The sequence below is a fragment of the Sturnus vulgaris genome, chromosome 14 (genome assembly GCF_052056855.1).
Source record: "Sturnus vulgaris isolate bStuVul1 chromosome 14, bStuVul1.hap1, whole genome shotgun sequence".
NCBI classification, from domain to species: Eukaryota; Metazoa; Chordata; class Aves; order Passeriformes; family Sturnidae; genus Sturnus; species Sturnus vulgaris.
In genome coordinates this window covers 511,379-535,668 of record NC_142256.1, presented here as the reverse complement: position 1 = coordinate 535,668, position 24,290 = coordinate 511,379, and the positions used below count along the sequence as shown (strand labels likewise).

At 56.3% G+C, this 24,290-nt stretch overlaps 1 protein-coding gene across 8 annotated transcripts in view; it reads right to left on the bottom strand.

Moving 5' to 3' along the window:
* The window catches only part of DLG3 (discs large MAGUK scaffold protein 3), a 76,945-nt gene that overhangs the window by 4,746 nt on the left and 47,909 nt on the right, over positions 1-24,290 (bottom strand). For 5 of the 8 annotated variants that reach the window (XM_014877142.2, XM_088172903.1, XM_014877143.2 and 2 more), the window contains 16 exons: positions 22,333-22,457; positions 21,721-21,890; positions 21,211-21,347; positions 20,756-20,900; positions 20,453-20,612; positions 16,775-16,931; positions 16,300-16,402; positions 10,806-10,920; positions 7,133-7,309; positions 6,384-6,459; positions 5,698-5,797; positions 2,897-2,938; positions 2,149-2,199; positions 1,279-1,380; positions 932-1,104; positions 259-368 (listed from right to left, as the gene is read on the bottom strand). In XM_014877142.2, the coding sequence (XP_014732628.1) occupies positions 259-368; positions 932-1,104; positions 1,279-1,380; positions 2,149-2,199; positions 2,897-2,938; positions 5,698-5,797; positions 6,384-6,459; positions 7,133-7,309; positions 10,806-10,920; positions 16,300-16,402; positions 16,775-16,931; positions 20,453-20,612; positions 20,756-20,900; positions 21,211-21,347; positions 21,721-21,890; positions 22,333-22,457 (1,943 nt within the window). Of the gene's footprint in view, positions 1-258; positions 369-931; positions 1,105-1,278; positions 1,381-2,148; positions 2,200-2,896; positions 2,939-3,955; positions 4,002-5,697; positions 5,798-6,383; positions 6,460-7,132; positions 7,310-10,805; positions 10,921-16,299; positions 16,403-16,774; positions 16,932-20,452; positions 20,613-20,755; positions 20,901-21,210; positions 21,348-21,720; positions 21,891-22,332; positions 22,458-24,290 lie in introns of all 8 variants that reach the window. The other 3 variants (XM_088172904.1, XM_088172905.1, XM_088172908.1) reach the window with 1 other exon arrangement.

Here is a 24,290-nt window from a genome sequence, read left to right as displayed (position 1 = left end):
AGGTTTTCTCATCTCCACAAAACATAGAAATAAGCAATTTGACCCTTCCGACTCCCAGGCCCCTTGGTGTCAGCAGAATTTCTTCTGATCTCAGGGTCAGTCTCAAGCTGTTGAATCTCTCACAGATAATATTCTCTACTGCTGCTGCTCAGAAGAGTTGTAATCTCAGCTCTCACATCCTTTCCAGCCTGCACTACCCAGGGCCAGAAGCAGCAGGAGAAGCAGCTGGAGGGTCACAGAACACGGTGCTGCACTTACATGAGGGCTTCAATGGATTTGGGTTTGATGAAAATGGCAATGGGATAAAGTTGTGCTTGTCGCAACCTCTTGATAGCATTGCCAGACACATCCAGGATGCAGTGCTTCCCCTGGAAAGGAGACAATCAGGATCAAAACTACCCACACAGTCTACTATGTGTGGGAAACAGCTTGCTCATACAGTTGTGCTTGAAAAGGGAGGAGCCACAGAAATGAAACCCCACTCCTGAGACACAAGTCAGCTCCCAACGGCCTCACATTCCTGCTTGCTCAGGGCAGGACAGCAACAATGCAAAGGGACTGAACCTTTGTCTGGATATGTGAAACTATTTACAAGCCCTGGGTAACTCCAGGACTCCTCCAGAGGAACGCTGCTGCTTTGAGGGCACCCAGGTATCTCTATCCTCTGAGCTCCTGAGCACAAGGCTGGGCCACCAGTGCCAGGCTTTTGGGTGGAGTTTGTATGACAGAAGTACCATGCTGAGGTAGAGTAACACAGCTGAGAAAAGCAGCCACATGGCTTGGCAGGACTCTGGAGGGAGGAGAGGATCGTGCCATGCTTGCTTAATGTGGTTACAGCCCTTCATTAACACCACGGGGAAAGGAGGGGAACTGCTTAATGCGTGTGGGCTCGGGCTGGATGCCAGTCCCAGGAATGGCACCTGACACTCACCCTCTCTGCCACCGCTCGCACTGACTGGATGCTGGTCCCATAGAGATTGTCATTGAACTGCCCAGCCTCTATGAACTTGTTGTCCTGGATGTCTTTCTCCATCTGCTCCCGGGATACGACAAAGTGGTAGTCCTGGCCGTCCACCTCGTTGTCACGCCGAGGCCTGGTGGTGTCTGGAGGAGAGCGGGCACCAAGAGTGACCCCAGAGTGACACACGAGAAACTAGGGGGACAAAACCCATCTGTGCTTCCAGCCCCTCCCCATGCCACAGGCAAGACCCTGCAAGGAGCAGAGCCACCACTCTCCCCTCCCTCCAGCAAAGGCACCGAGTGCTGGCTGGGACTTACGGGGCACGCAGGAACCAAACTTGTGTGGGAATTCAGAGATGAGGTCATCGTTAATTCGGTCCTTTGTCGGCCCCAGGATGATCACTGGCCTCGCATAGTGAACTGCAAAGAAAAGCCACAACCTGAGGCCCCACCTGTGCTGTGGGCAGCTGACCCTACTGCCACTCTTGGCATCGACGTGCCCTCTCCTTGCTGGCAGTGCTCACATGGGCACCTAAAGGTGCCTCCTCTGGGAGAGTTTATCTCCTCCTGGTCATGGTAAACATGTCCTTCCCATCTGACCCAAACCATCTGGGTGGCCCCAGGGAAGGTTCTGCAGGTCTCCAGGGCCGTGGATCAGCAAAGCTGCTCCCTTGCTTGGGGCAGGAGCCAGGCAACCAGGACAGCTGGGCGAGGATGCCATGGAGCTGGGGGAGTGATGGGAGCCTACGAGTCAGATCCAGCTTCTGGCAAGGACAGACCACTGGGGCTGGGACTATTCAGCCTGTGAAAGGGTCTGCAGGGTTTGAGTATCAAGCAGGGTTAAAGGCTGTGGGCTGAGACAGTACTGCTCTGCAGCAGGGATCTGGTCTGAGGCAGGAAGGGATAATCTTGTTCTCAGCTGAGGACTAAAGCCCAGCTCAGTTTTAGCTCTGGATCTCCCCCTTGGTCTTGCAGACCTTGACACAAATCTTTTCTGTTGATTCAACCTGGGCAGTCGAGGCCAGGGAAAGCTCCCCTGCTGCACGCAACACACGAGACTCCACTTGCATCCAACCAGTGCTGTGCTGGTATGGCAGGAGGGGAGGGCACACCGGACACCCTGGCTGTGCTGGGGACACAGGTGGCCCACTCTGGAGTGGGCACGGGGCAGTTCAGCTCAGGACTTACTTTCTTGCCGCGTCACTGGCTCGTACGATAGGATGGTGTCCTCTTGTCCTTCTGCAACAGAGCCAGGGGGATGTAGATGAGCACTTGTAGCAGCCCTCCAGCCCCTCTGCAGCTGTGAGGAGCTGGCTCCTGCTCCTTCAGCCTCCCACAACTCAGGGGACACTCCAGGCTGTCCCCATCACTCAGCCCACGGATGTGAAGCATGACGGGCATGCAGTTAGGAGCCCTTGAGCCACTTTAATTATTCATGTCCCAGCTCTGGGTCAAGCTGGCTTTTTCCCTCCCCCACAGCTGCAGGCTCCCAGCCCATTGGGATGCAGTGTCCTCCCTGCAGGTATTTAGAGGACTTTTTGGGGACAAAGGGAGCATCTATTGCAGCTGGATCTATGCTCTTGTATAGGCTTGGGCTCCAGGAGCCATCTATACTACAGGCCTGGCCTCTGGCCATTGCTTCCTGTAGCAGGCACTGAGGATGGGGATCATAATAGACTGGGAACCCACCACCCTGCCTTGGAGCAGAGTCCTGCAGCCAGGAGAGAGCAGTGAAGTAGGCAGGTTCCCTGCCCCTGCTGTCCCTGGCTCCAAGGAGAGAGCTGGCCGCAGCATCTCAGTGTCACCAGCAGGAAGGACCAGCCTCCGAACAGAACCACCACTGGGACAAGACAAGATGGAAGTGCCCAAACATGCACACTCATACAGGGACACACACACGTACATGGGGCAGGACAGCAGGTGGACACACACTTACTGGAACTGCTCTCGCTGTCACTGGTGTTTGATGTCACGCCCTCTGCAAAGCAACCAGAGAGATCCCCTTCAGAAGGAGCATGGGCAGGAGGCATGGGAGCACCCCAGCTGCCACCCAGCACTACTGACCAAGGGCAGTTTTTTGGCCTCCCAAAAAACCTGCAGCCCAGCACCCAGTAGGACGAGTCTGTGCCACAGGGGCAAGGGTGGCACCTTTCACCCTTTGCTGGGAACCCGGGGACATGCAGGGGACTGCTTCCAGGAGAAGACAGGGAGGCCAGGAGGGCCTGTCTGGCAGATGTGAAGGCACTGGGTTTCCCAGGCCAAGGGAAGGTGGAATGCACAGGGAGGAGAATGCAGGGGAGCAGGTGCAGCATGCACACAGCAGGCAGGGGAGGGCACGGCTGTGCTGGCACAGGGATGGGGGAGCCTACCTCTGGGCATGAGGCTGGGATGCACAGAGACAAGACACTGACAGAATGGGACAGAGTTTGGGGCTTTGCTTGCTCAGGCTGATCCTAGTGCTGCGACCACCCCACAGAGGCTTGCTGGCTGCTGCCTGCCCGAGTCAGGCTCTGCATTGGTCGGGGGGTGCAAAGCTTGGCAGGGAACTCAGCCCCAGTTCAGAAGACCATGGGGCTCCTGTCATTATTCTGCAGTTCTGCATATGTGGTAACCCAGAGAAAGGTGGAAACACCTTAAAATGTTGTCACCCATCCCATTCGGAGCAGGTCCATCATGGCCACCTCCCACCCACACTGGCAGTGGCTCCGAATGCTAAAGCAACAACCAACCCAGACAGGAGCAGGAAGAAGAGGATGAGGAGGTGCAGCAGGCACTTAGGGCATGGCCAACACCCCCAGACAGTCTCCCCCATCCCGTCCCACGTGCAGCAGCGGCACCTCAAACCCCACAGCCTGCGCTGGCACACGGGGGGTCCCCAGCAGGGGAGCAGCACCCAGGGCTCCTCCTGCCCAGCGCCCAGGGAAGCACAGCTGCCCCAGCCACTCCCCAGGCACCGCCAGCCACAGAAAGGAATGTGCATCGGAATTCAACTTACTCAGGTTCTTTGCTCCATAATAATCGTCACTTAACCCAGGGAAGTCCTGATTTCACAGACAGCAAGAAGGGGGAGAAGGGGAGAGAAGACAGTGCAGGAAAGGGGAGTCAGAGGGATGGGGAAGACAGAGCCAGACCAGCATTAGTGACAGGAGTGCAGAACGGCCCAGAGCTGCAACTGCAAGTGAGGTTAAATATTTTCAGAGCTGACACCATCAGCCCGCTGCCAACATCTTGCCTTGTGTGGCTGGACCACCTCCACCCCCCAAGCTCACGCTCTCTGCCAAAGAGCCCCCACAGGCCACCCTGGGTGTGGGGAGGGCAGGGCAGCAGCATCAGCTGGCACCAAGCAAATGCAGCCCTGAGCTGCTGGCACAGGGGTTGAAGTGTTTCTCCTCATGGAATGTACTGGCAGGGCACAGTGGCTCTGTGCTTCCCCAACATAACCTGGCCACTCTGGGGCCATGCACAGCACACAGTCCTACAACATGTGGCAGGAGGACACATTTTTCCCCACCTGTGTATGTCAGCTGCCCCACACCACAGTGCTTGCACAGGCTGTGGAAATGTGAGGCAGAGACCCCCCACTGCAAGCTGGGATGGACAGTGGCAGAGCACAAGGAGGGAGCTGGCTGTGTGTCTGTGATGCAGGCAGGTAAAGAGAGCGGCCTGTCCCTTCCCCATGCTGTGTCATCTCACTGCAGGGCAGCCAAAAGCGAGCTCCCAGCTTCAGCATGCATCTCACTGGAGCTCAGCCATGTCCAGGCATTACTAGAGACAGGCAGACACACAGACAACCTTCAGCACGGGCCAGAGGCTTGTGCTGTCATCTGCTGAAATCACCAAAAGCTGGCACCAGCTTGTCATGGGCATAGAACGGATGCAGGCAGCCCTTGGAGCAGCCCAGCAGCAACCTCCTGCCTCTGTATGACACCCAAGACAGCTCCAGACAGGGGGAATGTGTTTGCTGTGCAGGCACTGGGGCACAGACACAGCTCTGCCTTGCTCTGGAAAGAGGCAGTGGGCACTGCCAGCCTGGATGCTTGCCCAAGGAGGGGATTCAGTTCACCACTCAGAGGAAGGGGTGGGTTTGGTGAGCAGCTCCAGTGCTGCTCATGTCAAGATTCAAGAGGGGCAACAAGATAAACACCCTAACACCCTGCCTTTACTGGGAATCTCGGGGTGGCAAGAGCTGTGTACCCCCAACATCTGCAGCCAACTACTAAAGATGTGCCTCAGTCACGGGTGGGCAGCAGGGTCATGGCTTCCCCGTGCCCACAGAGCTAAATCTGCTAGAAAGGCTCTCCAGTGGGAATGTGGAGCTGTAAGCCACTTTTAGGAATATGGAGCTGGGATCTCCCCAGGCCCTGAGCGGGACAGGAGAAGCTCTGCAGGAGGCAGCCAGCCCCTCACTTGGAGGGAAGCAGGCAGAGGGAGGGAGCAGAGCCTTCAGCAAAAGGGGGAGAGCAGGGAGAGGCAGAGCAGGGAGTTGGGTGGGTTTAAGGTTGGATGAAAAGATGAAGACGTTGAACATGAGAGAAAGGAAGAGTGTGCCAGACTGCAGCTGTTGCTTTCGTTTCAAGCTCCATTTTTGTTCTAGCTGCTGTGCTCTGACTGTGGAGCACAGACCTGAATACAGGCAGGTGCCAGGACCCCTGGCTATGGAAATGTGCTGAATCTCTTCCCTCAGGGCAAGGAACTTGAGGGATGCAGGCTTGCCCTCTCTGGCCAGCTGCTACTTACGTTCCTGTCCGCTGCTCTCCTGGGCCAGGTTCTCTTTGCTCTTGTAAAATGGAAACTTTCGAGAGAGGCGAAAACTCTTTTTACGTTTCGTTTTGATCGACTGAAGAGCATGGAGATGGAAGGGAGGACAGAAAAAACAATGGTGTTTAACGCATGTGGGGAAAATTAAAATGAAGAGACAATGAGGAGCTGTGTCACGGCAGTCACCCTCAAATGAAATCATGGAGATTACATGAGAACTGTAATGCGGGAAAAAAATTAAGCATGGAGAAAAACGTGGTAGGGATGCTGGGAAGCTGATGGGGCAATCAACAGCTCTGCAGGGGTGGCCAGCCTGTTCTTCCTTGCTTGTTGGCATGTTAAGCACTGCTCGTGAGGTGAGAAGGCAGCTACCTTCACCAACTGCCTGCAGGCAGCTCCAAGCCATGAGCTCTGCCACCCCATCACTCCAAACATGGGTCCTTCCCCAGTACTTTCACACCATCCTGTGTTTCTCTGCTCAGTCACTGCATAGTCATGGAGGGTTTGTGCCAAGCAGATGTGGGCCTGGGGCAGGTTCAGTCATATAGCTCTTTGCTTTGGGATTGTTTGAGCTGCCCCATGAGGAGCTTTTGCTGCTGGGACTCATCCTGCCCTCACTAGTTACAAGTTCCAGGTGCCCCACTGAGCCCCAGATCAGCACTTACCCTGTTGGACTCAATCATGCCAGTCCTGGCGTGGAACTTCACTGTTTTCAACCGTGCTCTCTCCTTCTTTTCCACCCTGATCAGGAGAGAAAGAGCCACTAGTCCCATCCACGTGCCCTCCACGCTGCCCACATGGCTCCTCAGGCAGCTCCAGGCACCCTCGGGTGGTACCTCCATTGGCACATGGACGCTCCTTCCCAGGGAGGGTCACATGTGGAGCTGCCTGCCCAGAGTCTGGCCCAGGCCAGTGTCTGCAGGAGCAGGAGAGGAACCAAGCCAGTCTTCCCAACAGGGATAGAGGACAAACTCAAGACTGGCTTTGCACACCTAAAGGCAGCAACAGCCAGCTCCTCTGCTCTCTGTGACTCCACACCTCAAAGCAGGCCCTGGCTACAGAGTTGAGATTGACAGAGGACACAGGGAGCAGCTCTTACTGCTGTGACTTTGCTCTCACATGGAGACCCAGACCTGCTAACACCAACTCCCCATCCCCACAGAGACCACAGAGGGGGCTGACCACTCCCCTCCTCACCTAGAGTCTCACCCAGCTTTGGTGAACACCTTCATAGGGAGACCTGTACACAGACACAGCTTGCAACCAAGGTTCCCTGCACGCTGCACAGGGGCAGGTTGATTGGGACCACAAGGAGATCCCAGCCTGAGCAGAGCCCCGAGGGCTAAAGGGCTCACAGAGTGTGGGGAAATCCTGGGGTCACCAAGTGTGACAGCTCCTGCTGATGGACACTCACCTCTTCTTGCTGGGGATGACTCCGATCTGCTCGCTCTCGCCGTGGGGTGTGACGAGCCTGGCTTGCCACCATTCATCATCAGAGGCATTGATGACGTGCAGGATATCCCCGTAGGAGAAACTGAGTCCCTGGCTGGGCAAGCAACTGTCCCGGGTCCGGTCATAGTCAAACAGGGCTCTGTGGAGGAGCAGAGAGGAGTGATGCCTTCCCTGAGCATGGCCAGGCAGCCAGGGCAGCAGCACTGCCAACCTCCTGGGACACTGAAACCTTCACACCTTAAAAAGTTTAAGTGCAAACCCTGCCAAGGCGAGCAGTGCTGCCAGCCACCAGCACATCCCTCAGCTGGCAGGCTCAGCACAAGCCCTGAAGAATGCAATGCAGGAACAACAGTACTGGACTGAGAGAACTCACTGCTGACCTCAGCTGCAGGATGCACACGAGCCATAGATGCACTGAAAGTGTCTGTGATTAGTGAGCAGGCCAGGCCCATAGCAGCAGCCTGCAGGAGGGCTGCTCCCCACCATCCCTCCATGGCTGTGGGCCCGAGGAATGGGATGGGGAACATCAGACCCCACTGCTGGTGGGTGGTTGCACAGGCAGAGACCAGTAGACCACTAAGGCATTGAGCATAGCCTTTTTTTATGTACACAACCTGTGAATGAAGAATGCATCTCAGAGCATATATATCTGCTTCCACAACTGATCATTTTCATACCCCTAGACACCTCTCACGAGAACAGTTTATTTAGTTTAAAATTATCTTCGAAATTAAACTAACCAGCTATAGAAAATACTTGGTTTTTTTTACTAGAGGAGCATTAATACTTTACACACACAGCACTGCAGCCTGTACCCATAAGCTGCTCTTGATGGCTTCACTTGCAGCTCTAGTAATGTCAGATCACACAAACTGTGTAATGCTTTGAAGCATCAACATGCAAAAAGACAAAGAAAGAGAAGAGTCATTAAAAGTAGTAGCAGCACAACCTCTGTATTTGCTCCTGAGACACTGGCCCCACTGGCCCCCAGCGTAGCATGAGCCCAGGCACTGCAAACACTGGCTTGCTGCTGGTTTAATCCTGGCCCTAATAAACCTTCTTCAAGCAGGAGAGACATCCTCTGTGCTGCTCATTACCCCTTTCCACTGTGGGGTCTCCAAAGGGGGGTCTAAAAGCACACTCTAAGAGGAAGGGCTGAGGGATCATGTGGCATGTTCCTGTGGAGCAGCAGAGCTTGGAGGGAATTTCTGCCAGGGGAGTGGTGGGCTATGAAACCTTCCAGGGCACTTGGGGCTGGGTCTTGAATGGGAAGAAGGGCTGCCCCATGGGGAAGGCTCTCTGGGACAAGACCCAATCTGCCCGATACATCCAGATTTATTCACACACCAGATCTGCTCTCCTTGCCCAGCTTGCTCAGAGCTGGGGCAGCTCTTGTGCTTGTTCCATCTGCAGGGCAGTGTGGCTGGAGCCGGCAGCAGAGCACCAACGGGTGCTTTGGCCGGGGGTAACCAAGCCTTGCAGGCAGCTCCAGGCCAAAAGATAAGGCTGCATGTGGCTGACAGGCCGCTGTGAGGTCAGTGCTGCTGGCCAAGGCCCTGGGGAACTGGTCGGGCCGGTTCCCAAAGCCAGGCAGGCTGCGAGGAGCCCTGCCCACTGCATGCACCCTGCCCTGCAGAGCAGTGCAGGGCCCATGCTCCTCCTGCAGCCACCAGCATCCCAGGACAGGCACAGCAAGATCTCTGCATGGGCAGGACACCTGCAGAGCCAGCACGTGAGGCACTGGCTGCCCCAAGACACGATGCTCCAGGAGACTGGCCCTGGCTGTGCTGGCATGTAGGGCCCACCATGGCTCGGTGCTCCGGGTGCACAGGGGCCAGATGGCAGATCCGCTCTGTCCCCAGGCCAGCTCACAGCACTCACAGCCAGGAGAGCAGATGGTTTGGCTGGAGGGCAGGGAAGCAGTGCCAAGGACTCCCATGGCTTCCTCCTGGTGCCCAGGCGCAATGCCTGCCTGACCTCCATCCCCACTCAGCACGGCCAAAGTGCTGGCAGACTTTGCCCTGCAGCACTGCAGGGAGGTGACAGGCAGGACGTGAACCTGCTTTGCCCCTGCACTCGCTGCACGAAACTCCAGCACCCCCAAATCAGCTCCAGCCCTCCAACAGCACACAGGATGCAATGCAACCATACAGGGCTGACTCAAGCAGTTGGGTAGCAAGTCCTGTAATTGATGTCCTGTCCACAGTGCAGCAGCTCAGCTGGTTTCGGGTAAACTGTGCTTGAAACTACCCCGCCCAGAAGGGCTGGGGCAGCCTGGGCACCCGGCAGTTCTTCCAAGCACGTTTGCAGGGCGTGTCAAGCAGTGTTGTGAAGGGCCACACTGGGGAAAAGCTCTCCCCTGGGATCACCCTCTCAGCAAGGCACAGCCCAGCTGCACCTGGGTATGTGTAAGGGGACAGAGTGCTGTGGAGGCCTCCAACGCTCTATAGGGGGATGCACCAAGAATTAAGAAATACTACGAGTAGCGTGGAGGCAACAGGGAGCTCTCTGGTTCACAGGAATACTTTGATACATGAACACCTTTCCAGACAGAGAACAGAACAACTCAAGCTGGACCCAGCCTAAACCTTCCTCCACAGATGAGGATGTCCACAGGAAAAAAGTGCAGTGAGGGCAGGACTAACAAGATAATGTTTATTCAACACTGCACCCAGCTTGTCACACATCCCCAGGGAGCCCTGAGATGCTAAATCAAGCAAGATGCCTGCAGAGACTTGTGGGAAGGTGTGAACTGCAGGAACCCAGAGCTGCAGCTCTCCCCTCCTGCCAGGCTTGCAACATATCCACCATGCCTGAAGTCCCTCTGCATGGAGCAGCCATGCAGTGGGAGATGCAGGCTGAGGCTCATGCAGTCTCAGCCCTTACCATCCTTCTCACAGGGAATGAGAAGCAGCATCCCTTGCTCCTGCCAGCCTCACCTGCAACAGGCTGTGCAGGGTGAGGATTTACAGGATTATTAAAAAAAATTTAATAATTAATAATTTAATAAATAATTTAATAAATTATTTTAAGTTAAAATTACTCATTAGCTCTCATCCCACTGGTGCTGTGGCAAGCAAGAGGTGGCAGGGGTTGTCCTGTCTGCACAGGATTTGCAGCAGTTTGAGCTGCATGGCTGTTTAACCCCTGCCTGCCTGTTCTGCACCTGGCTCCAGACCAAAAGTGCTTTGAGGACTCAGAGCAATAATCCTCCTAAGAGCTCATCTCCCATCCAGCCAGATCCTGCCACAGGAATGGCAGGAGACAAGGAGAAGCCTGTTAGCTGGTTTGAGGAGAGTGCCCTGAAAGCTGCCACAAGCTGCCTGGGGCAGAAGCAGGGCTGGATGCTCACCATCTCCCTGTTTTCCACTGATCCTCTGTGTTGGGCTGACCTGCGGCCACCCAGGCTCTGCAGAGACCACTGCTTTCAAACTGGAGCAGTCCTTGGGAAAGACATTCCAGTACCCAGCCTTGACAAGCCAGTGCAACAGCCCCGCTCTCTCTGCTGCACCCTCCAGGTGATGCATCCAGGGCACTGCAAGCCCGGGCTGAACCGTGACCCCCCTGGGCCCAGGCTGCGGGATGTGCCATGTCCCCCGCTCCAGAGCAGAGCAGCAGGCGGGGCGGAGCCTTACCGGACATAGAGCGATCTCTTCTCGCTTGTGCGGAGCGAGCCGGAGCCCGAGCTCATGCTGCTGTTCATCATCTGCTCCCGCAGGTCGTGGATCTTGGACTCGAAGCGGCTGTACTCTGTGGGGACAGGGCTGGTCAGTGCAGGCACGGCTGATCCCCATGCCCAGCCAGGCCTGTCCACAAGGCTCTTGCCCACGAGCTGTCTGTCCCCGCACACAAGGGAGGGCAAAGCTAAAGAGGTTACAGAACTCTGCAGGAGTCCAGGCAGGGCATCTGGAGCAGGCACGGTTCCAGCTGCTCTCAACCTCACCACAACTTCCCACACAGCAGCTCAGGCAAGGGCTGCTGTGACCTTCACTGCTGCTGAGCTGCAGCTCCAGGAGGAAATGGCTGGGCACGACTTGGCTAGCTGCTGACCTACAGAGCAGTTCAAAACACACAGAGAGAACGAGAGCCCCTCCAGGAGACCACTGCCCATCAGCTGGAGCCCTGAGACACGACCACAGCCATTGGGAGAGTCCCCACCCACGGTTTTGCTGGCAGCAAAGACCTTCTCCTCAGCAGGAATGGGGAAAGGGAGGCAAAGCACAAAGTCCCTGCCCTTGGAAGAGGAGCAGGGAGGAGGAATTCACCTTTTGCTTCTACATCTCAGAAGCAGAGACGTGCAGAAAGAGCTGGAGAACGCTCCAGAAGACACCAGCACCTATCCTGCCAGGCGGCTGGACAGGAGCAGCCACCACCCCGGCACCCGCCGCCGCGCCAGCCCGACCTTCAGCCGGTGTAAAGGTCGGGCTGACACACAGAGGGTGGAGGCACCAGGCCTCCCTATCCAGGGCTGAATGAGGAAAGTGCAGTTGTGGCTCCAGTAAAGCTGCTGGCACTGCCACGGCTGCTAGATCTCGCCTCACACCCTGGATTTTGTCCCTTGGGCACATCTTGCAGTTACGGGTGAGAGAGGACCAGGTTCATCTGTCCTGTAAGACTTGCCTAGAAAGTCTTGTCCACAACTGAGTGGTTTAGACGTGGCTTAGGTTTTAATTCTGGGGAGGGGAGCACTGCAGCTCAGCTGTGCTGGGCCTATGGAGCCACATCACATGGGGGGAGCAGCAACACTACTCAGAAATGCTCTGTGGGCTTTGTTCAGGAGCCAGCCCCTCTCCCATGGACCTTCAGTGCAGACAAAAGCTGGGCTGGGGTTACGGGATGATGCAGCTGCAGCTCAGCATTTTCTGACTCTCCAGCCCTACAGCCTGGGTATCCCCCTGCAACACCCAGTTGCCAAAGATACATTTTTACTTAAGGACTGCGGGAAAAATAAAAGGCAATATACACAAAAACTGCTAAGAGGCAAACAAACTCCATGTGAAGCCCCTTCTCCTGCCATGCAACATCTGGAGTTGATTCAACACCAGGCAGGGTCAGCTGCTTAATGAGGAGACCATGAAAACCGCTGGCTGCCCCATGCTAAGGGATACCCACTGCCTTGTCTGCCTTCCTGCTGGCAGAGGGAAACATAGTTGCAGCATGGACACGGCATGGACAACGCTTATTTCACAAGAAAACTGAATTCTGCCACCAAAGCAGCACCAGGATTTTACGCAGCTCTCAGCAGAGGGAAGTGAGCTTCATCCCACTCCACATCTCTTGCCCCACACAGCTCATTCTGCCCTGGAAGAACCATAAGCTCTTGAATCCCAGAGGAGCATCTGCCAGAAGCAGGTCCAGCTTCTTCTTAAACCCTCTTTGACGCAGAAGCGCGGTTTCCCCCAGAAAGCAACACTACAACCCTTGTCCCCAGCCAGGTCACAAACCCTGCTGGGGACCACTGCTCCTGCTACACAGACTCCCACATTCCTCCCACAACACTCTTCTCCACAAGATGTGTTGAGGATGCACTGCCTGGGACTGGACAGGAAACAGGGCAAAAGGAGATTTCTCCACCTTTAGCATCAGGGTGGGGATGTTGGAAGGGCAACTTGTGGGTGCCACGGCCTTGCCAGAAATGGCATACACATCTCCACATCCCATGCATGCAGCCCAAGGGCAAAGTTCTCAAATGCCCCCATTTCAGCTGGGGCACTCAATGGAAAGGGACTTTCCTAGTTTTGCTGGAGTGGCCATGCTGCTTGGAGGCATGGGAAAAGCTCACTGACATGACAAGCACAAACCAGGCTACCCGTGGCAAACTGAAGGACACAGGGGCTGCTCTGAGAGCAAACACAGCCCTGCTCTAGGAAGGGTCTTTCAAAGTGCCACCAACCTTGTGGGAGGGCACAGACTTGAGGAACAGGCAGCCCAAAAGCAAACCTGCTGCCTTCTCCCAGAGCAGGGGAGGCAAAGTTAGCCCAGGACTGAGCACAGGAGCCATGGGCACCCTTTTCCACATTAGAACAGTCTGAGACAATGACCAGAGATCACGCCCAGAAAGCAGTGCTCCTGCCTTTGCTCCCTAACTTACGGCCACCTTGGCTCTGCACCTTGACTCTCTCCCGTGCAGCTGAAACCCTCCCAAAAAGCTTGGCCAGGGTGCAGAGGGGAGGTGAGCCAGAGCTGATCCCCACAGAGTTCAACACGTTCAGGACATGCTTATCAAGACTGAAAAATATGTAACAAATGAGCAGGCACCTCTTGCCGTGAGTGCCATCACGGTGCTGCGCCGTGTGCCAGGATGTTAGCTCTTCTCACTCACCAGTTCGATAAAAACACCACTGTACCCTCCCACTGCTTTTCCCTTTCCAGGGTGTGGGTGTTCCTAGAGCTGGGCCTGATTCTGTCCCCTATGGTGAGCTCCATACTGGGAGTGGAATCCCTGAGTGTGTGCATGCTATAGGCCACTATCAACAGGCAGGGATCACCTGCCTGCCCCAAGGATCCCAGAACCAGCACGTATGTGACACACCTGCAAACACACCCAGCAGAGCCAACAAAGCCGTGGGTCTGCATCTGGGTACCAGGAGACAGCACAAAGGAGAAGGCGTTGGCAGAGAGGAGAGCTACATTGGAAAGCAACTCCTGAGTACACATAAAGCCCTTTATCCAAACACTTCTGCCCAGGCCCAGGCTGGGCCATCAACAGAGCCCAGAAATGCTCAGTAACAGATTTCAGCCTAGCCACTTGCAAAGACAACCAACAGCTTCAGCCCAGCATTTTAGCACCCTGATCCCAGACACCTTCCCTCTGCACAAACACCTCCCTCCACAGGCCTAGGAAAGCAGAAGAAAGCACAGCCATAGGGAAAGCTCAGAAGCTTTTAGAACTCATTGCACAGCCCTGGAACTTCCCTTTAAAGAGACTGACTCAGAGAAAAACCATAATGTGACTTTTTGTATTTTCAGGTGAGGAATGTCAAAGCTTTGTTGCATGGGATGTGAGGAGGGGGAATTGCCAAATCCAAGCGCTGGTGATAGCAGCAGGCAAAGGTCAGGGGGAGAAGCGCTCGGGCCTCACAAAAGCTAAGAGGAGCCATCACTCACTCCCCTGCTCGACAGCAGGCAGCAGAGGTCAAAGGTGCTGGTACTCAGAAGAAAGGCAGGACAGCAGCTCCTCTTTCTAACCTTTCTTGGTTTGGTCTTTGCTTCTTTTCCCTCCTAGTGTCTGGCAGGACAAAACAGGGAGGGCCCTCATCCCCCAGAACCTGCACAAGCAGCCTCTCTTCCCCCTGGAGCCCCAGCAGGGTCAGACACAGAGCACACTGTGCTCATCCAACACCCCAAGGCAAGCCCTGCCCACGCTCAGGTACAAAAGACAGGTGCCATCCTCCACCTCTGCTAGCGGGGAATCCTTCTCAAATCCCTTTTCCACCAGCATCTCCTCCTCTGGCCATCCTACAATCCAGCTCTCCTATTCTTTCCACATGACAAACATAAAAAGGCAAACATTTGAGAGCATGTGGCCCATTGAGTAGGCCCAGCCTCACCCACACCGGGGGCTCACATCAGGGAGAACTTTCTCCATGACTCCCAGCCCTTCAAACCTCTGGAGCACTGAGAACAGCTTCTAGGACACAAGAGCCTGTACTCCACAGCCACAATGCTGCCTCCCGGGATGGCTGCTGCCCACACGTGCCAGGAACCATCACAGACATGGAAAGTCACCAGTGACAACATATTGACATTTCTGCCTCAGTTTAAGGGGCTTTTAAAACATCTTGTCCAGTTTGACATTTAAGAACCACTCTTGGTTGGTGTCTTTGCCAAATCTCAAGTGGCAGAGAGAGCCAGAAATATGAGAACATTAAGCGCTTCCTGGAAAGAAAGAAAAACAAAACAAACAAACCCCACACCCACAGCACAACTCAGAGCAGCATCAATGACTCTGCGCCCCAATGGCCTTTGCCATGGGATGGAGGAACAGTGGAGACAGGGACCAGCAGGACTTTGCCCAGTGATGGCACAGAGGAGACACAAGACGAAGGGCATGCCTCAGGTGAGACATCGGCCTTCTTGGAGAGGACTAGAACAGCTGGTGGAGAAAGCCAGCGGGGCCCAGGAGAGACACGTTTTCCAGCGGACGGGAACGGCTGCATCCCAGCACGTGCAAGGCGCCTTTCTGGGAGCCCCGGGACCAGCCCCGGGACCTCGCTGGCTGGCGGGGCACCCAAACAGCGCTCGTCCTCCCAGCCCACGGGCCACGCTCCAGCGCTACCGCCCGGGGAAGCTTTGTGCAGGCAGCTGCCCGCTCCCTTCCCGCTACCCCAGCTGCTCAGCCCGGGACCACCAGCCCCCGTCACTGCCGGAACCCAGCGATAACGAAAGGCTCGGGGTGGCGCCGCAGGTGGGATGCTCAGAGGTGGGGACTCAGCAGCGACGCCCCGGTTCCAGCCCCGTCCGCACTATAGTCGCCCTCCAGGACCCCTGAGCTCTCCCGACTACGGGGTCCCTCCAGCAAAGCCCGTGGGACTCCACGGAGCCGGGCCTCGCGGCGACGCCCTCCGGCAAGAAGAGCTCTTTCCCCTCCCCCGAAGATGACCCCGTCCCGTCGAGCCCCCCCTTGGCCCCGCTGCCGGCGGGGTCCCGGCCGGGCTGCCCGTGCGGCGGTGGGCGCTCACCTGCAGACGGGGCGGCCACGGCCACGGCCCCGCACCCGCCCGGCCCGCACACAAAGCGGCGCAGGCACGGCCGGCGGGACGCCGCGGCACCCCCCCCCCCCCCCGCCGGCCAATCAGCGCCCGCCCCGCCCCCGGGCCCCGCCCCTCCGGCGGCGCCTCGCCCGCAGCCCCCCGGCCCGGCCTCCCTGTCCGCGCGCCGGCCACCGCCCCGCCCCTCATCTGCATAACCACACCCATCATCAACATAAACACACACCTCATCTACATCCAACACCCCTCATTTACATAACCATACCCCTCATCCACATCCTTCATCTGCATAACAACACACTCATCTCCATAACCACACCCCTCACCCGCATATACCCACCCCTCATCTACATAACCACATCCCTCATCTGCATGCCCCGCCCGCCCTGGTCCCGGTCGCGGTGGCCCGTGGCGGTACCTTCGGGCCGGTACTGCGCGATGATGGTCACCGTCTGCCCCGCCCTCTTCAGCGCCGCCGCCGCCTGCTCGTGGGTGGCGTTGCGAAGGTTCACGCCGTTCACCTGCGGGACAGAGCGGCTCCGCTGAACCAGACCGATGCGGACACGAATCGAGGGGCTCTGCCCCGTCTCTCTACCGAGACCCACGGTACCCACACTCCCAGAGCCTCATCACTCTGCCACTGTATCCCCAGCACCGCGCCTGCTACTGGCATTTCCAATACCGGCATTCCCGGTAGTAGCCAGTACCTGCCCCCGGGAAGCCCAGGCATCAGGGCTGTCCCCACAGCGGGGTCACCCGGGGGCACACCCCGGTGTCAACACACCGGCATCCGGGATGAATCGCACAGAACTGTGCTTCGGGTCGCAGGGGACAGGGGCCCACCCGGGGTTGTCGGAGGCCATGAAGGGGTAGTGGGTGCTGCACCAACTCACCGAAAGGATACGGTCTCCCCTCCGCAGCTCCCCACTGAGGTCAGCAGGGCCTCCAGCCAGGATGAAGGACACAAAGATCCCCTCGCCATCTTCCCCTCCAACAATGTTGAAGCCCAGGCCGGTGGAGCCTTTGTGCAGGATGATTTTCCGGGGCTCCCTGGAAGGACACATGAGGGACACGGAGACATCAGGGTGAGGAGCAGTAAAGCTGGTGACAGGCTTTTCTGTGCCCAGGGTTCGTGGCACACTGGTGGGGCTGGAATCACCCGAGTGCAGTCTGGTGTGACTCAGCCCTCAGCACCGTGGAGACAGATAAACTAGAAGAGGTACAGTCAGTGTGACATGAGACACAGCATGGACAGACACAGAGCTGTCATTCAATGTGAAATGACACACAGAAACACTGAACTGCATGATGGTTATCAGATGCCATGAGCCAGAAGAGTGGGATGAAGCCCCTCCACAGCATGGAAAGTGTGCCTACACCCCCCATGCACCTCTCCAATGTCACAGACCCTGCACAGCTCAACAGAACTAAATTTTTTGATGATGACTTAATTCTATCACAGCTCAAACAATAGGCAGGCAAAAGCAGGAAGATGGCCTGGCATCGCAAAACCCCTGTGTCCATTTTTGTCTGGGAGAAAAAAAACGTGATAAGGAACAATGGCAACTCCCAGCTCAAACTCTGGATTAAAATAAGGAATAAATGATGCCAGACAATTAGCATAGGCTGGTGGCGATTGTCAGCCAACATGATACTGGAGACCATTAGTGCATCTGCTGTGGCTGGATCCTGGGCATTTCCTCGGGTACCACAAGGACCAATGGCCTGACATTGAGCTCAGCGGCCTGATCAACCACTCACCTGCCAGGTATCAGAGGGAAATCTCTGGGTTGTGTTAGGAGAGATGCTGGAGCCCAGGCATGGCACTGAGTGAGGACACCCTAAAATCCTGGCAAACTTGTGCTAAGAGGATCCTGGGGCACTGGGATGGGGGGACTGAAACACACCAGAACCAGGAGATCAGGAAAACCGTGGAAATGCTTAGTTAAAAGATGCCCAACCCCAAGTCCTCAAGATGTTACCAGTGCGTGGCTTAGGGGTGGTTGTGAGGGGGCAGGGAGGGCTGCAACCATCAGTCCCTCTGCAGCAAAGTTGTGCCTAGGGCTAGAGTTCTGTCAGGGGAAGAAATAGGTCAGGTTTCTGGGTCTGCAAACCCTGCCTCCAACCAGGAGATGAACTTGCTCTGCCCCTTGGTTTTGCTGCTGCCCAAGCTGTGTGCAGGAAGCACAACCTCAATTCAGAGTTGGGAGGAGCATCCTCAGCACCCATGAGGACCAGATAGTTTGGCGGAAGGTAAAGAGACCCAACAAGAATAAGGAGAGGAAATGAAGCCCCAGACAGGTACATCACAGGTCTCAGTCATGATGTGCACTCTTGGCTTCCATCCTCCTCACAGGAGGCATGACACAGCTCCTCCACGCAGATCCCATCTGAATGTCACAGTTAGCACTGGGAGCTCAGCACAGAGCAGCTGAAGGGATTCTCAGGGGCTGTGCTGGGTCTGGGATGCAGTGATGGAGCTCACTGGAAAACAGATTCTTTGGTTCCCAGCCCTAGGTGTTGCAGGACATGAGGGTCACTGGACATCTAAGCAGCACTTGTGCCCATGGAAAGGGGAGAGTCTGGATACTGAACCTCTGCTTTCCCTAAGGAATGGCAGGCAAGAGCCTCATGGGAGACAGTTTCTTTTCCAGGGCACCTGCTGCCTTTCCCCACACCAGTAAGATGCATTTGGACCACAATGGTCCCAGTACACAATCTTGGTGCCAACAGACCTGCAGCGATGACACTGTCCTGGGGGGTCAAGGATGCACACGAGGCTTTCAGCACTGTCCTGGGAAGCATGAGGGAAGTACTGAGCCCACTGCAGGCTGCGGATCTGTTGGGTAGCAAGGGGCTTTGTCTGCAAACAAGGGGCCAGTGGTGCCAGCTTGTCTGCAGTGGGGCCCTCCACAAGGCAGCACCATCCTCTAGTGGCCACCAGCACGTGCTGCACCAGGGCCACTGCGGAGCCATGACTGTGCTTTGCCACAACTGAGCCACTGCAGTGCCATCATTGTGGCAGTGCCACTGCCAAGCCAATACTGAGCCACTGCACTACCATCACTGTGCCATTGCCACTTCCAAGCCACAGCTGAGCCACTGCTGGGCCATCACTGTGCCACTGCCGAGCCATCGCTGAGCCCTCATTGTGCCACTGCCACTGGCTGTGGCCTGCCTAAGCTGGGTTGCTCTTTCTGCTCTCTAGTCCACAAATGTGAATGTTGGCACATGTAAGAAGGGACACCCTGCTGGGACCAGGGTCTCTCGTGTGTTTTCCAAATATTGGGACTCAGTCCCTTCTGTGGTGCACTGTAATGGCATACAGCGCGGCTCCTGCCTGTGGCATCATCCCCCAGTGCCCTGACAACACAGAAGTCGCTACATCTGGTGAGGATGCAGTGCCAGAACCAGGCTCTAGAACTGGCATCAGTGGTACCAACACCAGTGGGAGAGATGGAGTGCGAGTGGAAAGCAGTGCTGCACAGGTCACGGCAGGCAGAGACATCCAGCTGTGCTTGGCTGAGCACCAAGAAGTGAGAAAGCCCCGTGACAAAGGTGAGTGCAGACACTCTCCAGGATGATGGCAGACCTAACAGCAGATGGCAAGTCAGGGTCTCCTGCTCCAGCATTCACCACTGGCCTGCAGAACTGGAGAATCCTGGACAAAGCTACTGCATCTTCCACTGTAGACACACTTCCAAAAACAGCCTGCAACCTTGTTCCAAACAGCAGAGCTATCCCTAAGCCTAAGTCGAATGTTGGTCCTTAGAAATCAGCCTAAGCCCTACAGTCCTGGCCCTGGGGATAGCACATTCAGAGAACTGGCCCCAGGGCTGTGACAAGAAGAGGGTAAGCTGTAAGAATCAGCTAGCAGAGCAGGACTTTCTAGGTCTCACTCTCCTACCCTCAGCTTGAGGCTTTGGAGAAGTTTTATATCGCATTTAGGCTCAGAGCAATGTTTTCTTTGCGCTCCTCTTTTATTTCCTGGGTTCAGGGAACAAACCTCTTCAGGCAGCATAAAGGATTCTACTGGGGCAAAGGGGGCTGTGCCAGGACTGGATAGGAGGCTGTCAGGCCAGCAGCTGGCAGTCATCGAAATTGCACCTGAGTGCAGGTGGTTTGGGATGCCAGTCTCAGGGGGTGTGGGAGGGGCCCCACTTGTTTGCAAGGCTGTGCTCCCCCTGGCCCTTCACCCCCAGCACAGCTCCACCTGGGGACATCCTGGGAGCCTGTGGCACTGCTGGATGGCACCATAAGGGCAGGGAACATCTTGTATTCCAGGTATTGTAAAATAAGAATGAAGCTGAAATGCAGTTGTGTAAGGCTTGTGAAAGAGTAGGAGAGGGAATGGAGAGGGAGTGAATGCAGCAAGCCAGAGACTGACACAGCAGGACTGGTCTCAGGGCACAGAGCTCATAACGGGGTCCTCGAGCATTGCACCATGCACCTACAAATGGCCTTTCGAGGCTCTGCACTGGCAGTGGGGATGATGTCAAGCCACCACAGAGGGAATGAGAAGTGAGGGAGTGAAAAGGAGCATGATGAGGATGCTCATGCCTGATACTCACCTGGTGAAGTCATCGTCTCCAATCATGTGCCGAGGGATAGGCGAGTACCGGGACGGAGTCACCTGGGGAGGGATGGTATAGGCAGGCTTGCTCTCAACGCTGCCCAGGTAGCCCAGACTGGAGTTATGGCTTATGTGGTTGTCAGCCAAGGCTGAGAAGGCTGCAGGGGAGGAGAAGGTCATCAGGAGCAGAAATGCATTTACAATGAAGGCATGGAGACCAGCCCAGCCCTGCTCCCCACCCCAAGACGCTCAGGTGCCCCACAGCCCCGCGTGCCCAGGCAGTGGCCAGTGGTGTACGTACTGCTGGCGTAGTCGGGGGGCGCGTACATGTCGTTGAGGTGGATGTTGCCGGGCTTGGCCACTTTCAAGTACACCATGTCAGAGGTGTTCTTCAGGGCGGCCACTGCCTCCTCGTGCCGCACGTCCTGCAGGTTTGTGTTATTCACCTGCCAGAGGGAAAGGGTTGGATGACACAGCTGAGCAGGAGGGCAGGGACCAGTGCAGCCCTGCAGGAGTGGTTTTCCATAGGGGAGGTGCCACGGTAGCTCCAGAGGCATGGTCTCATCGCCTTGGGTTTGGCCCTCCAGTCTGCAGCCATTACTATGCCTGCCCTCCCACAGCAACATCCCAGCAGGAGTCCCAGGGAAGAGGGTTGAAGCTGCTGACAGGATGAGTGCTGGGGTTCAGGATCAACACTGCATCACAGTGGAACCTGTTCAGCTTCACCTCACAGCTGGCTGTGGTCATGGGGCTTACCGCAAGCAGCCGGTCCCCAATCTGCAAGCGCCCGTCCTTCTGGGCAGCACCTCCCTCGATGATCTTGGTGATGTAGATGCTGTTGTCCCCAGGGATGTGCTGGTTCCCAATGCCCCCTGCAATGCTGAACCCCAGGCCTGAGGGAGAGTGAGAATGCAAGTGAGGGACAGACAGATTGACAGAGTCCTGAGCTGGCACCACAGCCCTTGTACCTCACTGGGCTTGGCACCCTGCCCAGACTCAGTAGGCAATGGGCCACCCCGCTGCTGCCTGGGGCCAGCCTGGCCACCATGCACTGCACTGTGGGTCTGTCCCATGCCCCGTGCCCCACAGCATTCCACACTGCTGGGCCACCCTGCAGCATCCCACACTATGTCAGTGCCACCTTGCATCCCACATCCCCCGTGAGGCTGCCCCGCATCTCATGACATCTCACACCAAGGAGTCATCACACACTGTCCTGTGGGGCAGTGGGGCACCCTGGCCAAGCGAGCAGAGTGAAGGGTTCACCTTTGGGGCCCTTCATCAGGTTAACCTCCATGATGGTCTCTGGCGGGGGCTGCCGGCGGCGCACCACAAGCCGCACCACGGGGCCTGCTTCCTTCAGGGCCTCCACAGCTTTGCTGTGCACAACCTCAGAGACATCCACGTCGTTCACCCGCAGCACGCAGTCGTTCACCCTGTGGGCACAGGATGACCCTGAGCATCCCTGGGGAACTACCAGCCCATGCCACCCTCCTCCAGACACACAAATGAGGATTGCTCAGGCTGGCCAGATATGCCCTGCTGGGGTGAGAAAGAGGTCCCTCCCAAAGCAGGGGAGAGTGGAGCTGGTCCCTATAGTTCGATCCTGATAGAGATGGGAGATGAGAAGGAAGGCTGGATCCCTGCCCTGGGCTGTAGTAGGATGGATGGGAGCAGTAGCCTGATACAGGGAGGGGAAGATGGGTGGCTACAGACAGGAGGCTGGTGGTGAGGGACAGTGGACATCCCTGGCCCGAGGGGATCTTGCTGTGGGGAAGGAGGAGGGACCACGTTGGGAAAAGGGTTTAGGCCTAGAGGGTCCATGCAGAGATCCTGGGTGACACCCTGGCTGCTCCCTCAGCCCTGTACTCTACTCACCCTAGACGGCCATCCATGGCTGCCGCTCCCCCGGGGATGATCTTGGTGATGAAGATACCCGGGTCATCTGGAACGTGGGGGTTGTCGATGCCTCCTGCTATGCTGAAGCCGAGGCCAGAGTTACCCTGTGGGAAATCAAACGCCGCGTCTTTTACCCATGGGCAACCGCTTGCTGCAAGCCCTCCTTAAATGGTTCCCCCCAACCGCGGGACTGCCTGGGGCGCAGAAGCCCTTACAGAATCTAGCACACCCCAGGGTGCCCGGCTCAGGGGCAGAGGGATGCTGGCCAGAGGAGAGGCTGGCGTTCCTCAGCTGAGTGCTCAGCGCAGCAGCGTGGAGCACTGAACAGATGGAGTGGGAGAGTGGGAGCCGCCGAGGACCTCCCTCACCACCGCGTCTCCACGGAGAGACTAAGGCAGGCGGGGAGCTGGGGAAGAGGAGGTGGTCCTTGGCGGAGAAAACCTCCCCTTGCTGTCTGCTCCCCAGGAGGAGACACCGATGCCGCAGCATGAACAGACCAGTGGGGATTGCACCAGTCACCAGCATCCCACTCCTGCCCTCTGCATCCTCGGATGTAGCCCTGGCACAGAGCCAAGCTGAGGACATCAGCAACACTTATGCCAGAATTTACATGTTTGGGTGAAGGTGGCTATCAGGATGGAGTGGGCTCTCCAGTTCTGTCTCCTTTTCCTTGCAGACATGCTTGGAGCATCACTTGAGCTTCTCCTGCCGAATTTTGCCTGAGGGGAGTGCAGGGACCACAGCTCATCTCCAGGCCATTTCCCGAGCATCTCAGGATTGAGTAGCTTTGGCCCTGTGCCACCTCTCCCACTTGCAGGATCCTCATTAGTGACACACTCACAGGCCTTCCAAATCCATGCTTGATGCAAGTGGACAATTCCTGCCTTTTTTGCTCTGCCTTGAAAATCAGATGGCTTCTCGCCTTGTTCCCTCATGTGGAAGAGCTGACACGTAGTCACATACTATTGTGCCTGCCTCTCTCGTATATGAGCGGGCTTGGGCCAAGCTCTCCTGGCTGCCCATGGCCCCAGTGCTCAGTGGGAGATGACGGGGTGCTCTGTTCTTCCATGGGACCTATGGCTGAGAGGGCCATATTGGAACTCTGTCTGCCAGAATAATTTAGCACCTACAGCCAGCTAGGGCTTGCACTTCTCCCCAGCCATTTTTCCCCAGCATTAGCTCCTGCAGCAATGTAGAGCTGGCTTTATGACACTCATGACAAAGCACCAGGAGCCACCAATGCCTGTCACTGCGCAGAGCTCCTGGAAGCTCTCTGGCCAGCTGGGATTTGGCTGGCATGTGACACAGAGGCATTCAACGGTAAAGGGTCTGAGGCTGCTCTCTTTCCTCTATGATGGGTTCTGATTACCCTGTGCCTAGCTCAAAAAAACTTCTTACTGTCAGAGAGACCAAGCCTGGCCGCAGCAAGGCAGGTGAGATTGCAAAATTATCTCCAGCCACTCCTTGTGCCTGTCTATGGAAGTTCCTTGGTTAGCTACTAAACCTGGAAATTATCTGGGAGGTGTTAATTTTTATTTTGATAAACCTCAAAAAGGAGTTCAAGGGATTTCTTAGCTGACATCAGGATTGATGCCAGGGCAGCTCCGGCTGCGGACATGTGTGGTGGGTAAACAGAAAGCCACGTCCCTTTGCAGATTGTGTTTCTGCTATTATTGCCCCAAAAATGCTGCTGCATTTATGCTCATCTTTACAACAAAGACAAGGATTAATAACAGTGACTGACCAGCGATTTTGGGGTACACTGAGGTCAATTCTGGAAGCCAAACACCCCAGCAGGGGGACAGCCTCACCTGCAGGCACCAGGGTACTTCTCCTGCATTAGGATAGGATTGTTGGATCCCACGAGGGACCAGGTGAAGGGGAAGGACCTGGGTATGGTCCATGCTTGCTAGCACAGGCTGCTAAGCAGTGAGATT